The 15427-nt window shown below is 34.0% G+C and overlaps 3 protein-coding genes across 31 annotated transcripts in view; 1 reads left to right on the forward strand and 2 right to left on the reverse strand.

The window, feature by feature from the left end:
* The window catches only part of LOC110185388 (calcium/calmodulin-dependent protein kinase kinase 2), a 113066-nt gene that overhangs the window by 94494 nt on the left and 3145 nt on the right, over positions 1 to 15427 (reverse strand). For 8 of the 26 annotated variants that reach the window (XR_015272926.1, XR_015272925.1, XR_015272924.1 and 5 more), the window contains exon 1: positions 15166 to 15355. The exons of 5 other annotated variants lie outside the window; for them this stretch is intronic. Coding sequence is in view for 1 of the 21 variants with exons in the window: in XM_086838575.1 (XP_086694701.1) it covers positions 15166 to 15199 (34 nt within the window). In the remaining 20 variants the exon portion in view is untranslated. 13 more of the 26 variants (XR_015272930.1, XR_015272927.1, XM_086838570.1 and 10 more) reach the window with 5 other exon arrangements.
* Positions 302 to 1466, reverse strand: LOC110185387 (uncharacterized). Its single transcript, XM_020954167.2, has one exon. It carries the CDS (start codon positions 1464 to 1466, stop codon positions 399 to 401), a length of 1068 nt encoding a protein of 355 aa, XP_020809826.1. The 3' UTR covers positions 302 to 398.
* Positions 1329 to 15427, forward strand: part of Ube2g1 (ubiquitin-conjugating enzyme E2G 1) — a 37292-nt gene continuing 23193 nt past the window's right edge. For 2 of the 4 annotated variants that reach the window (XM_086838588.1, XM_086838587.1), the window contains exon 1: positions 4703 to 12376. Coding sequence is in view for 1 of the 4 variants with exons in the window: in XM_086838586.1 (XP_086694712.1) it covers positions 1511 to 1523; positions 1761 to 1863 (116 nt within the window). In the remaining 3 variants the exon portion in view is untranslated. Of the gene's footprint in view, positions 1524 to 1760; positions 1864 to 4702; positions 12377 to 12424; positions 12534 to 15427 lie in introns of those variants that run through there. The other 2 variants (XM_086838586.1, XM_086838589.1) reach the window with 2 other exon arrangements.

Genomic DNA, 15427 nt, shown 5'->3' on the forward strand with positions numbered 1-15427 from the left:
GGTCAAACTAACCTTGGAATCGGATTTAGTAATCGAAAATTGAACTGTATAGGTGTTTTTTCAGTTTAAATAGCGTAAATAAATCTATTATTTGTGTTACAATTTGATTTATTTTTGAGTTACTGATAGTTTTATGTACTCGAAATCATATAGATGTAACGTGTAACGTAAAGAATGGGTCTGACCTGAAACTGTAATTGTATTTCAAATTCAGCTTTTTGAAGTTTGTTTTATATCTTGCTGATAACGGTATTTACGTCAAGTAAGCCCCTTCAACCTAATCCCTTAAATTGAAAATGAATGTGATGTTAAATATTTTTATTTTAATACAATACAACAGAATAAAAACAAATATCTGACCAAATAATTACAATAAGATTAAAAATAACAAATAATTTTTAAATAACATAATAACAATCCTTGAGACTATTTGATATATCATTTTGGGGGAAGTCATTTGATAAGCAATTTACAAGAGTAGGAACATCTTCAGTGAATTGAACAGCATCACTTTCTCGACGACGTCTCAATACCGAAACCCTGCCCATTTTTGTTTTAATATCCAAATACATGTCTAATTCTGCAAGTTTGCTAAAAAGATTTTCAAAGTCACGATCTGCATTATTGAGAAATGTACATTGTATTGCATAACTTCCAAATATAAAACAATTAAAGAGACGCTGAATACGAAATTCAAGCTGTTTCATAATAAATTTGACGTTAAGCTTTGTCACGGCATATATGTCATATGTGAGCTCAAGGTTATTACCTGCAGCACACTCAAATAGCTTAGCTGAATGATGCTTTAAAAAATCTACAAATAGTTTACGGCATTCCAGATCAAGTTTCAGTTTCCAATTATGAAGAATAGTGCTTTGTGTTTCAGCATAATAAAAAAATATTTTCTGAATGGCGGTTAATGTGCCTATAGTATATTCTAAGGCATCGTTAACAACCTCAGAAAACATCATATGAAAGAACTCCATTTCCGAAAAGTAGTTTGTTAGTAAAACCTTAACATATTTAGGTTGAGCTGTTGGGATTTGACGTAGCTTTAACAATAATGCGTGACTTGAGTATTTTGATATGTCATAAAATTTTTCTACATCTTTTGAAAACTCTCCAAAAACGTCTGAAGCTTCGTAAAAAAATGTTACTAATTCTTGCATCCTAACTATATAATTTTCTGCACTCGTTTCTTTTTTTCTCAAATCACTAAGCACTGTTGACATAGAAAAATTTTTTTGTAGATTTTCAAAAAAATTGTGAAGTTTTTGTTGCAGTTTTTCTTTACTTTTATCGGATCTTTCGATAGCATAATAAAATTCTTTGGAAACATGTTCTGCACTAATAGAATGAAACGGCAGAGATAGTCCGGGATGATTGCTACTGACACTTGCAATTTGACCCCGAAAGCACCATATTAGACAAATTAAAACTATGTTTTTTAAAAGGAAGGAGTTCATTGATATAGCTCCAAATCGCTTTAGCTGTAATCGCACTTCGTTCGATGACTACTACTGGTGAAATGAAAAAGTGCTAAAGCGAAAACATCTAAAATGAAAATGTCTATAAATAAATGTTTATACAGAAGATATGTATATACTACATATACGATAAATCACCTTACTTTTACTACTTTTTATGAAAGAATTATTTGTGCATTTTAAGTGCAAATTAAGCAATTTTTCAACATACATATATTTTTGTAACAAAACGCATAAAGTAATTTCGAACTTTTTTGTATGTATTATTTACAGGTATTAAAGGTTTAGGGAGTCTTCCGAGTCCCCTCAACAAAAGATGGTGTCCGGTGAAGAAAACCAGGCACGCCGAAGTTTTTATACCCTTGGAGTATACAAGGTACAAATATAATATAAAATATAAATACTCCTGTTAAAAAACAACGAAGTATTGCCTACTTTCATTACATTCGCCCATACATACATATGTATTATATTTACAGTTTTACGGTTACAGTATTACATTCAAAGTTTTGCTTTTTTTCATATTTAACGGGTATTATAATTTCAGTCAGAAGTTTGCAACGCAGTGAAGGAGGCACCTCCGACTATATAAAGTATATATATTATTGATCAGGATCAACAGCCGAGTCGATTTAGCCATGTCCGTCTGTCCGTCTGTCCGTCTGTCCGTTTCTACTAGACTAGCTATCTGAATGAAACTTTGTAGTTAGCCTTCTATATACTCTCACGCATATACATATATGTCCGAACGGGCCGGATCGGACAACAATATCATATAGCTGCCATAGAAATGATCGGAAAATTTTTACAAAAAAAATTTTAACTTTTTCAGTTTTCAATAGAATTAAATTTGAGATATAGACACTTTATTTTACTCTACAAATTTGCATAAAATTTTATGAAAATCGGACTACTATATCGTATAGCTCCCATAGGAACGATCGAGAAATTAATAAAATTAAAAATTATAACTTTTTCGGTTTTCAACAAATTTTCATCAAATTTGAGGTATAGCCATTTTATATCAGTCTTAAATTTTGTGTCAAATTTCATGAAAATCGGACGACTATATCATATAGGTGCCATACAAACGATCGTTTGATGTAGAGCAAAATGCAAATCTGTGAATGTAAAACTGCAAATATAATATGTATAGGTGAATGAAATAAAAGCAGGTATTACTTCATTGTTTTTTAACACAAATATATATAATTAAAACTGTATGGATTCCTATTCATAGAAGTTCTATCTGCAAGGGTATATAAACTTCGGCGTGCCGAAGTTAGATTCCTTTCTTGTTTATTTTCGATTTAACTTTTGAAGGAGTTAGAAATTATATACATTTGTACACTCATCAGAAAAAGTGTGCGTACAAACTTAACGCGCAACTTTGATGTTAAATAAAAATAGTTGTATGGAAGATATTGAGTTCATTTTTTTTTTAATAAACGACATATCTATTATTAAAAATTATAGCCAGTCTTTATTTTTTTCCGTCCACAACTTTTTTAATTAAAATGAAAAAACAAAAAATACCCATGTTTTCGGGCAAGAAAAAGTGTGCGTACAAAATTCAATTAAGATAAAAAAAAACATTTATTGTTAAAGCTTGATAAAATTAGTAAGAAGGAGGATACCCATTACTTTCTATTGTCCCATTTAAGCGTTTTGGAATTGAATAAGCCAATTTTTCGGTGAATTCAGGTGGTATTTTACTCCACTCATCCAAAATCTCATCCTTCAACGTATCCTTCGATGTAATTGTTCGAAGACGAATCCTGGGCTCCAGCAAAAACCCACAGATCCTCTATGGGGCTTAAGTCCTGCGACTGAGGCGATGAATGCAGTTGATTTTTGGTATAAAAAAGCAACCATAGCTTCAAACTAAGCGAAGTATGCTTGGGGTCATTATCCTGTTGCAACCAAAAATCATGGGCTGTGGGCGTAATCCTATGTTAACGGCCGCAAAAACTGGCCAGGATATAAAGGAGAAGTAGAAAAAGGATTTAAATGATGACACAGTCCGCAAATTTTGAAAAGGAGGAATTTCATGCCTGTGCTGCGCCGAAGAAGCCTCTCATATTGCCCGTCAATAAATAGAAGTGCGTGGATTTTGCTAAAAAATTCATCCAAGAGCCTTTAGCCTTTGGGAAAATGATTATTTTTAGTGATGAGAGCCAATTTTGCCTATCTGGCATAAAAGGGCGAAAACTTGTGTGGCGCAAACCTGGCACAGCCCTTGATGTGCAGAAGCTCGCTCCAACAGTTAAGCACGGTGGTGGCAGTGTGGTGGTGTGGGGGTGTATGGCAGCAAGTAGAGTTGGCCACTTGGTCTTTATTGACTCCACAATGGACCACAAGGCTTATATGAAAGTCCTTAAGGACAAGTTGCACCAAAGCGCATCAAGATTGGGTCTGGCAGATGATTTTTGGTTGCAACAAAATAATGACCCCAAGCATACTTCGCTTAGTTTGAAGCTATGGTTGCTTTTTTATACCAAAAATCAACTGCATTCATCGCCTCAGTCGCAGGACTTAAGCCCCATAGAGGATCTGTGGGTTTTTATGGAGCGTAGGATTCGTCTTCGAACAATTACATCGAAGGATACGTTGAAGGATGTGATTTTGGATGAGTGGAGTAAAATACCACCTGAATTCACCGAAAAATTGGGTTATTTAATTCCAAAACGCTTAAATGGGACAATAGAAAGTAATGGGTATCCTCGTTCTTACTAATTTTATCAATGCTTTAACAATAAATGGGTTTTTTTATATTAATTGAATTTTGTACGCACACTTTTTCTTGCCCGAAAACATGGGTATTTTTTGTTTTTTAATTAAAAAAGTTGTGGACGGAAATATATAAAGACTGCCTATAATTTTTAATAATAGATGTGTCATTCATTTAAAAATAAAATGAAGTCAATATCTTCCATACAACTATTTTTATTTAACATCAAAGTTGCGCGTTAAGTTTGTACGCACACTTTTTCTGGTGAGTGTATGTACATATGTATTTTTGTATTTTATCTGGCAAACGTAAAAGGAAGGTTAACTTTTGTAAAATTCCAAGTATGGAGTTACAGTAGTAAATGGATATGATTTATAGCAGATTTATATGGAAACGAGTGCAGCTGTAAAATTATAGACAAAACAGTGCAAATATTTGGAAAACAGTGAAATAAAGTGTTTTAAAAATGGAAAAGTAAGTGAAGTAAAAATGGAAAATTACATACTAAATTACACAATTACCAGAACTTAATTTTTTAAAATACTAAGCCAAAAAAAAATCTACCTTAAATGTTGTTGAAATGTTGATGACTTTTTGATGAATCATTGATTAAATATTGATTTTTTGTTCTTGATGATAGTCTACGACATGCCCATGTTAAATTCATCAGTAATTTGTAAGGACATTCATCGATGAATAATCAACGACATCACCTTGTCTGTTCATGAATCATTGAATTCCTTTTTAATGGTACTATTTACAGTTGTACAGTTTTGACTGTATATTCACAATCTCGTATTTTCTTCTACATTTCAATCTCGTTACCATGCTAACTATACTTTTTTAAAAGCTTTTTTATTTATTCAAAGTATTTTCCCCCAGCCTGAATACACTTATTAGCACGTTCCAAAAGCTTATCAAATCACCGTTTTAGGGCCTCGATCGGCAAATCTTTAAAAATGTCGGTCGTCGCCTTTTAAATGGTTTCAATGTAATCATAGCAACTTCCATTCGGGACTTTGGTGTTTTGTTTCCGGATCGTATTGAAAACACCACGATTCCTCGTCAGTAACGATGTTGGAAGGAGGTTTGGTTCTTTTCTGGCTTTCTTAATGATGCTTTTCGAATCCGAAGCGCCGTTTCCTTGTTTTTTCAATTGATGGGGAACAAAGCGTATAAATAGATCATGAATAGAGTCTTTAGACATACTCAATTCCGCTTTCATATACCGCAATAAATATTTCGGCTCATTTTTTATGAGTTCACGCCCTCGTTTGATGTTATCATCATTCACAAAAGGTCTCGGCCGGCCCGACCGTTCGTTGGGAGACCCAATTCTTCCCGACCGTCTTTGAAACGCTTATATCAGTCGTAAATGGTGTTACGGAATGGGCAATGATCACCATAAACTTGTTTCATCATTTCATAAGCTTGGGTAGAAGATTTACCGAGCTTAAAACAAATCTTAATATTCGCTCTTTGTTCAACGCTCATAATATGACCAATGAAAAAAACACACATTTGACAGCTAAAAAATTTCAATATTTCTATTTCTCAGAGCAGATGAATATATTACGAAGTTGTAATTTTACATAATAGTATACATAAAGAGTAGTCCGATTTTAATAAAAACAGAAATTGAATAGCAATCCAAATTCATATTTTAATATTTTTTTCTACACATTTTCCGATCGTTTTAATTACAGTTTTTTTATATGTTTAGCTGACATGGAAAGGATCCAAAAATTAAAAAAAAAAAATTCTTTACCTTGCCAGTTTCTACTACAATTTGAAAATGCTTCTTTTTTTCAACATATGGGCGTTTTCACAGAAAGGTTCTTCGTGGCCAAAAATTAAATGTTTTTTATTAATCTTATTTTAATATTGTCACGATAAAAAAACGGTCAGATAAAATTAAAAAAAATTTTTTTTTAATTTAGACTGCAAAATAGAGTAATCAATAAAATGCAAAATAACATATGCGATTACTAATATTCATACAGTTAAGATTTGAATTATCGCTTTCTGAAATGTACCGTGCGATATATCTACACTTCCTACAGTGATTCACCATACGGATGTTCCATAAGTTTATGCCATTTTGTTCTCCATCCGAATTTGAGAACTTCCTTTGTTGATAGTTCGGCGATAGTTTTTTGTATTGTAGTATGACTCAACGAGATGAACTCAACGACGAGGGGCGCCTGCTGATGGAGAAATGGGCGGAAGTCGACACCAGACAGTCTGAAATGGTAACAGAAAAATTACTATCGGAGCCATCTGACCCGACACACTCCTTTGGTTCTTCAGACAGCCATTCAGCCGTTCTTATTCCAGCGATGCTTCCAGTTGGAGAACAACGACCATAAAGCTTGGTATGACATCAGAAAGGCGAAGATCAAGGGGTTTCTAGCCAACAAGATGTTGGAGGACTTTGTCGTCGCCGATGACACTCCCAACACCAACCCGCAATAATGTCAATTGTCGTGCAAATCCACCTAAAGCGTATCTCACACGCTTCAACAAATCTCGCAGTATTTCTCCGAAAGAAGAACATAGACATCGGCTTAATAGAAGAGCCATGGGCCAGGGACGGTCAAATCTCTGCCATTGCCATAAAAGGATACACAACCACATACACCGACTCGACAGAGAAGCCGAGGTCGGGTATGCCAACACCAGGCATACGCTGTGGTGAAGTAAGGGAAACAACCGAAAGGGGTGAGTCCCTTTTCGATAGTATTATTTGTCGAGACGTCAATATTTGTAACAAGGGCAACACGCCCACCTTAATTTTTTTTTTAATTTACGCAAGAATTTTAAGGCTGGAAAGAGGATATAGGTATAACTCTCCAAATTGAGCATAGAAATTATAAGGTAGAAAAATGGAAGGTCTCGACACAACGCGACGCTCTGTGCTATCCCCTTCTGAAATTGTTTACCTTGTCCTTAGAAACCTCCCACTTTCCCATTATTTGGAAGGAATCGTTTATTATTCCTCTCCACAAAAAAGGTAGCAAATTGGATGCCAGCAATTATAGAGGAATCTCTAAGTTTTCGGCCATCCTTAAATTATTTGAAAACATTTTCACCCCTCACTTACAGCACCTTTGTAGATCAGTTATTTCTCCATGTCAACATGATTTTATTAAGCGAAGATCAACAACAACAAATCTTTTGAAGCTCTCTTCCTATATTATAAAGGGCTTCTATAATAATTTTCAGACAGATGTAATCTATACTGATTTCAGTAAAGCATTTGACTCTGTTAACCATTCTCTCCTCATTAGAAAACTCAATTTAATGGGTTTTCCAATGGATCTTCTTAATTGGATATCATGTTATTTGAATGGCAGGACGCAAAAGGTCCTCTTTAAGAATAATTTATCCAATGTTCTAAGGGTCACATCTGGCGTCCCGCAAGGAAGCCATTTGGGACCCTTATTGTTTACACTATTTATAAATGACCTGCCCAAAGTCTTGACGAACTCCAGAGTGCTTATGTACGCGGATGACGTCAAGCTTTGCGTGCAATACAATGACGTCGGCTGCCAGTCGGATTTACAAACAGATCTCAATAATTTTAAAACTGCCGTGGCAACTTATTAAGCTTAAATGGCTCGAAATGCAAGCTAATGACATTCTCTCGTGTTGTTCCTAAGCTTGCTACTTACACGCTGCTCTTTTTAAAGAATTAATTCTGTTGATGATTTGGCCGTCCGCTTGGACCCAAAACTTTACTTTATTGATCATATTTCGTCTATGGTGAATAGAGCCAGGGGTGTGCTTGGTTTTATTAAACGTTGTTAGAAGGAATTCAATGACCCCTATGTTACTAAATCTTTATACACTTCTTTAGTTCGTCCTATCCTAGAATATGGATGCTGCGTTTGGAGCCCTCAGTACGGTGTCCATAGTAAACGCATTGAGTCGGTTCAAAAGAACTTTTTACTTTTCGCTCTACGCGGTTTAAATTGGGATGCAAACCAAAGATTACCTTCCTACTCTAGTAGACTCCTATTAATAAACTTGCCGTCCTTAGCCAATCGTAGAACGATGCTAGGGATAACCTTTATTTTTAACCTTATCCATGGTGATGTGGAAAGTGCTGACTTGTTGAGTCAGCTTAATTTCCACGTACCATGTAGAACTACTAGATCCTATATCCCATTAGTTGCGCCACTGTAGAACTTCCTTTGAACTGCATAAACCTTTTTGGAGTGTTATGTGCAAATTAAAATGATTTGTACACACTAATCTCTAACGTAGATACCCTTCCCAATTTAAAATTTTTAATACTAACACACTTAGTAAACATGCAAGCTAACAACCTGGCAGCACGCCAGTAGTCAATTTCCTCGTATTCTGTCCTATATTTTCTAACTAACACCTAACCCAAACAGGCACGTGCCTGGTGTCATACGGGCCACTTGAATGTACTGACCGTAGTGCATCAACGTCCTTATATTAAAACACTCTTTTTTAGAACATTGGTACATATTCTTAAAAAATCTAGATGCCGACACAGGGCATAGCACAAAAACGCAATCTCCGCATCACTGACAGGGACAAATACGGAAAAAATGTATTAGACTGTAAAACCAAAAGGATCAAGGTTCGGTCCACCCCAGAAGAGTTAAACAAGGACGTCAAAGACTTCTGTAATATTCTCAACAACGCGTATAGGGAGTCGTGCAGACTTAAACACTCAAAGAAGACCTACCCACAATGGGTGAGCAAAGAGATAAGCGAACTCAGAAAAAAGGTTAGGAGGGCTTTTAATATAAACTACGAACCCAAAGACTGACGATTGTATAAGTATCTACAGGAGGAATCGAAAATAGAAAGATACGGCTAGGTTCAGCAAAAATACTAGTAAGAGGGCAGGCTAGCCTGACACTTATAAACAGAACGACGTCAGAAGAGTCACTGGAAATCCTGCTGGATACACACTTCCTAGGAAACCAGATAGAAGAACCTGGAACAACGGAATGCCCAAGCGTAGTTCAACAGATACAAGTTCAAGATATAGTCACTATGAGCGTGTTTAAAAACAGCACACATACCACTTTCGTGGAAGAAAGCAAGAGTAGTTTTCATACCCAGACCAGGAAGAAGAGGACACATACAAGCCAAGGATAATTGACCGATTAGCCTGACCCAATTTCTTACGAAAAAACCGGAACGGATACTAGATATCCACATCAGAGGTAAAACGGGAAAAAGTTTTTCCGACACACAGCATGCATACAGAAAAGGCAGAGCCACAGAGACCGCACTAAATGAAACGGTGCGATACATAGAAAAGGCACCGTTATAACAAAATTATACTTTTGTCAACTTCTTAGACATACAGGTTTCCTTCAATAACGCAAACGGAGATTGCATCCCTCCAGCTCCCTCAACAAGATAGGAGTTGAAGAAGCCATCAAAACAAAATATCAACGAAAAAGTGAAGAAAGCAAGTATAGTATTCTACTTCTGAAGAAAGATGTTCGGGAATAACTGGGGCATCTGTCCCAAGATAATAATATGGCTCTAAACAGCGGTTGTAAGACCCATACTCACATACGGATACATAAGGATGGGGTATCACTCTACACCGACGGCTCGAGGATGATCTGCGGGTTAGGGCCAAAATCTTCGTTAAGAGCTGGGGAGTAGAAGAGGCCTTTCAGAGGTACTCGCAATACTGAATAAGGTCGAACTTTCATTAAATAAAGAACTCCGGAACACCAAGATAAGGATCTACTCAGATAGCCAAGTGTCCATCAAATCTCTTGCAACAGCAAGGACTACATCAACACCAGCGGCCAAATGCAAAGATGCACTAAATAGACTTACTTACTTAAGTACCCGGGCATAACGACATCCCCGGAAATGAGAAAGCTGACTAGGAAAAGGAAAAAGCTTTAAGACAACAAAAACTCTAGTCTCTCTTAAATCAGTTCAAACAAAAATTCACGAACACTTCAAATTAATAGCCAGCAATGATTGACCAATGAAGACAGTGCACAGAAGATCGAAACTATGCTGGCAAAATTATAACACGAGACGAAGTGGAGAGCTGAACTCAAAAGGTAAGAATGATATCAATAGGCCAATAGGCACGCACGTCTACAAGATAGACCAACCCTACAATACGGAGACACCGGAGCATTCACTGTGTCTCTTCCCGGCATTTAACCAAATCGTAGCGCGGCACTTTGAAACTCAACAGCTTGGGTCACTAGGTCAGTTAGGAACTGTCATCCTAGCCTACCTGAAGGACTGAAGGACTGAAGGCTGGGCTGACGAGGAGGCGCAGTCTACGAGGGTGTAGGGCAAAAAGGAGCTCATCTTTGATTGGAGATAACCAGGGTAACTTCACCACTTTAACCTAACCTAACAATATATCGAAAAAAAAAAGTTTCGAAAATGTCATTACTCCGCAATTACAGCACTTTTGTAAATCAGTTATTTTTTCCATTGGGGTCCCTTATTGTTTACATTATTGAAGGAATGGATCTGGCATCTCCGCTTAGGCTAACCCACCCCACAACATATGAAATAAAACGTGGAGGCGTGAAGAGAAAGATTTCGCGACGAGAGGCAGCGAGAGTCGACGACGCTACGCCAACAAAAACGATGATTTGTAATAGAGAACAACGTTATGAAAAAACAACTAAAGCTTAATGTAATTTTTATTTTATATTTATCTTAACCACTTGATCTATAATATTATAAAATACTAAAATAAAACTTAAAATTAGTGGGGCTTAATATTTAAAGAAGAAACGAATCCCACAGATATGGGGATCAACCAACGTAATAAGGTAACATTAATTACATGACGTAAATACAAATTTAAAACGACGGAAAACTAGAAAAGGTTATGAATTTTCTATTCGAGAAATTAAAAACGACGATGCCACAAACACAAACCTTATCTGCACGCATTCATTTTTAACGACACATGATTGTTTGTTAACGACGGGTAGAGAATATGTGAAGAGGTATGACAAAAGCCAGTGTATTAACGATGTGTTCAAAATAGATACCTTTTTTTTACATAGCACAGTAGTTTAATATTATTTAATTATTTCTCAAACATGTCTCAACTTACTGAATTCGATTCAGTGGTCGGCATAATCGAAAACGATGCGTAATTCTGAATGAAAACTCCCTAATGATTCAGGATGGGGGCCTCTCCAATTCAGACCTGAATCCTAAAAGAATGATACTGAAGGTTTTGAACACTATTTTCAAGGGTTTCCAAATATCTGATAAACTCGAAACTTTGCATACTTCTCAAGGACAGATGACAATCCAATAATTTGATAAAAAATTTTCATTATCCTGATTAGGATCGTCAGGATTCTCCGTAAAGGAGTAAGAGAGACAGAGCTAGCGCGCGATCTGCGCATGCCTGCAGTTTCGGGTTTACTCTTTCGCTCGGGCAGTTGCCGGATACTCTTTCTCGTGAGATACTTTTTCACGGTGGTTGCATTTTCAGCTTGTTTGTTTAAACAGCATTACTTCACATCACTCGTGTGAAATAATGTTTAGATAATTAAGCTGTTTAAAGATAATATCATTGTGTAAATTTTGTACGATTGGTGTAAAGTGATATTGCATATTCAACTTATAATCTTAATGTAATATTTAATCGCACCAGAAATTAATTGAGACCATTTATTTTGAAAATTACCGATTGACGGAGTACCGATTAGCTGTAATTGAATTTTTAGCAGCAGTAAAATTTTTAAAAAGATTAAAAAAATAAATAATACTTAAAAAAAAAACTAAAAAAAAAACGCTTTTATAAATACCCGAACTAAAAAGAAGAAAATAATTTATAATTACAAAAAAAATTATTAAATTCAGAGCAATAGTATATAAGATCACTAAATTCAGAGTTAAAAGCGTGGGGTGCATCTATAATCAATGTTACAATTATTCTAAGGGCAACTTTCTGTAAGGGGAGGGTTATGAAAATATAGAAAAATCCTACAAATAACAGTTTCACTGTACAATGTCTCGCCAGTACATGTTTAACTATTGTTACAAACAATGATAAATGTATTCCTGTGAACATAAAATATAAAAGAAAATCTCAGACAGTAACAAAAAATTATTAGATTAACAAAAACAGTGCAGCTGTAGAATATCTCGTCACGTATGTATATATTTAAACGTTGTGCTTAGTGACAATCTTATGTACACATATCAGTCAAATGACAAATTCACAGCAATAGTCGAACTGAATACATGTTAAAACAATGATCGCAGTTAAAACAGTGGATCGCAGCTTATTTCCTAATTTCTATACCCTTGTTGAGTATTATAGTTTTAGTCAGTAGTTTGCAACGCAGGGAAGGAGACATTTCCGACCCTATAAAGTATATACATAGTATATATGTACGTATATACGTATGCATGTACATATGTACATACAAACATCAGCATCAACAACCGAGTCGATCAATACATGTCCGTCTGTCCGATTATATGAAAACTAGCTATCAGAATGAATCTTTAAAGATAGTCACACTCGTAAATACATATGTACATACATATGTATGTATGCATGTACTTAAGTCAGAACGGGCTGGACCGAACGACTATGTCATATACAGTGACGCACTAAACTGTTGGCACAGTTGCAAATTTGAACTTTAAGTGATATTTCCAGGCGTATACATTATTTTATTGAATAAATTTTTTGTAATATAGTTAAATTAAATAATTATGTATAAAATGACTCTATATTTTTTTGTTTTGTTTCATATATTTAAAACTATATAAACTTTAAAAGAAAATTACCATATTTCGTATTTGTATGTACATATGAAGCTGCCATAGGAACTAGGGAAATGTTTAGAAAAAAAAAATGTACACCAGGTCCATATTCCATGTGTACCATATTAAAAAAAAATTAAAACTTTCCCAGTTTTCTACAAATTTCGGATTATATACGATTATATACGGCATTATATACGATTCTAGAATTTTGTTAAAGTTAATAAATAAACCTGCAAGTATCTACAATTTTCGCCGTGCCGAAGTTTTTTTTTTCTCTTGTTGAATTTGAAATACGACAGCTCTCAGATGATTTTGCTACGCTGGCCTACCAACATTAAATTGAATCACATTTTTTTTTACTTTCGCCTACACTTTTTCCGCTTGTCTGTTTCTTTTTATAAATACATACATACATACATACATAGATAGATATAGATTTACATATGTACATAAGCATGGACGGACATACAATGTATGTACATACATAAGCATTTATGTGTACGAAAAACCAAGTAAATACAAAATGCAATAAGAATACATGTACATATATACATACGTATTTATGTACATATATGAATAACATGCTAATGTACTTATAGAAAAAATGAATGTATGTACACGCATACATACATACATCGGATGAATGAAGACTTAAAGTCTTGGGACGCCCAGATTTAGGTGCGCTCTCCAAGCTTTCGACTCCGTCGTAGCGTTGCAGGATGCTCCTAATGGAAAATCAGCTTAATTCCATAATTTTGGCTATTTCGCCATATAATTTGACTTCATTGTGCAGATGAAGGACAATTTTTCTTTGAGCTACGTTGGTTTCTTATCGCTTATTCTCAATTTTCTTAAAATTTAGGCAAATGGCAGAAAAACTGTAGATAAATTTAACTTTTTTTTAAAACTTTGTGACGCCATGTGCTTAAAAAAAGTCCCTTTTTACATTTGATAAAAAAATAAGAACATAAAAGCCTTAAATCTAAAATAAATCAAGTAAAACTTATAGCTGTGCCAAGACTTTTGTGTCACGAAATATGGTAATTTTCTTTTAAAGTTTATATAGTTTTAAATATATGAAACAAAATAAAAAAAAAAATAGGGTCATTTTATACATAATTATTTAATTTAACTATATTAAAAAAAATTTATTCAATAAAATAATGTATACGCCTGGAAATATCACTGAAAGTTCAAATTTGCAACTGTGCTAACAGTTTAGTGCGTCACTGTATGTACATATTTATGTATACATATGTACATATATACATTTGATTTAAAACTATGATAACAAACTTTTATGACACAAAATATAAACATACATATCTACGTACATACAAATGGTATATACATATGTATGTATGTACATAAGTGTGTATATATGTATGTAAATGCATATATACATTTATATGTACATATGTAAGCTTTTACTATTGTGAAACTGTATGAACTGGAGGTATGTACATATAAGTACGTATGTACATATGTATGTTTGAATGTATCTACAGGTTGAAACGTGATTCTTGCAAAACAAAATATGTATGTAAATATGTATGTATGCCTTGCATCTTAAACTGAATATACATATATTTTTAATATTAAAAAATAATAACTTAAAAAATTATTTTCCAATAATAAATAATTTGTGTTTTTGGCAATAATTTGACAAAATTTAAAAGTAAAATACATACATATATGACAGCATACGAATTGCAATGTTTTTGTTTTTGCTATTTTTTACTATGTTTTAAGTTAAAATATTTAAGTTTTGTTTTTTATATTTCTAGATTAAAGTTATCCTAATAATATTATAAAAAATTTTTTTTTTTAATTCTTGTATTTGTTAATAAATTTTCAGTTTAAACCCAAAATTGTGAGGGATTTTTCGTTTTGCAAAGAATTACTTGACAAACTGTATGTATATACCTACATATGTATGTACATACATACATATGTGTGTATGTTGAACAAATAAAATTACAAAAAGTTAAACTGCATACACGCGAGTAATGATGTTAAATTTATGTATATAAATCAATGTTTATAACAGCCGTACATATGCAGATTTGAAATTAGATTTATACAATTACATACATATTTAAGAAATTTTAATATCAAGTCTAGGCTGGTAAGAATTTGTTTAAAAACATGTCTTATATTTACTTTTAATTTTTAATAACACATTTGTTTTAGTCATACATAAGTATGAACTTGTATTTTGCAGTTACAAAAAATAAACTTCTGTTTTTGTATATATGTATGTACATATCAATGTATGTATCTACACCAGAAAATAAGCGCACATTTTGAGCAATAGTCGAAAGCTGACTAAAGGAACTACAACTGACAACCAAGCTTTAAGCGAACGGTAGATGAATTTAAAGTTTGCCATGTTAGCTTTCAAAGCTTTGATGATTATTTGTTT

This window comes from Drosophila serrata, unplaced genomic scaffold, assembly GCF_035046125.1.
Source record: "Drosophila serrata isolate PLE 108 unplaced genomic scaffold, ASM3504612v1 contig_350, whole genome shotgun sequence".
NCBI classification, from domain to species: domain Eukaryota; kingdom Metazoa; phylum Arthropoda; class Insecta; order Diptera; family Drosophilidae; genus Drosophila; species Drosophila serrata.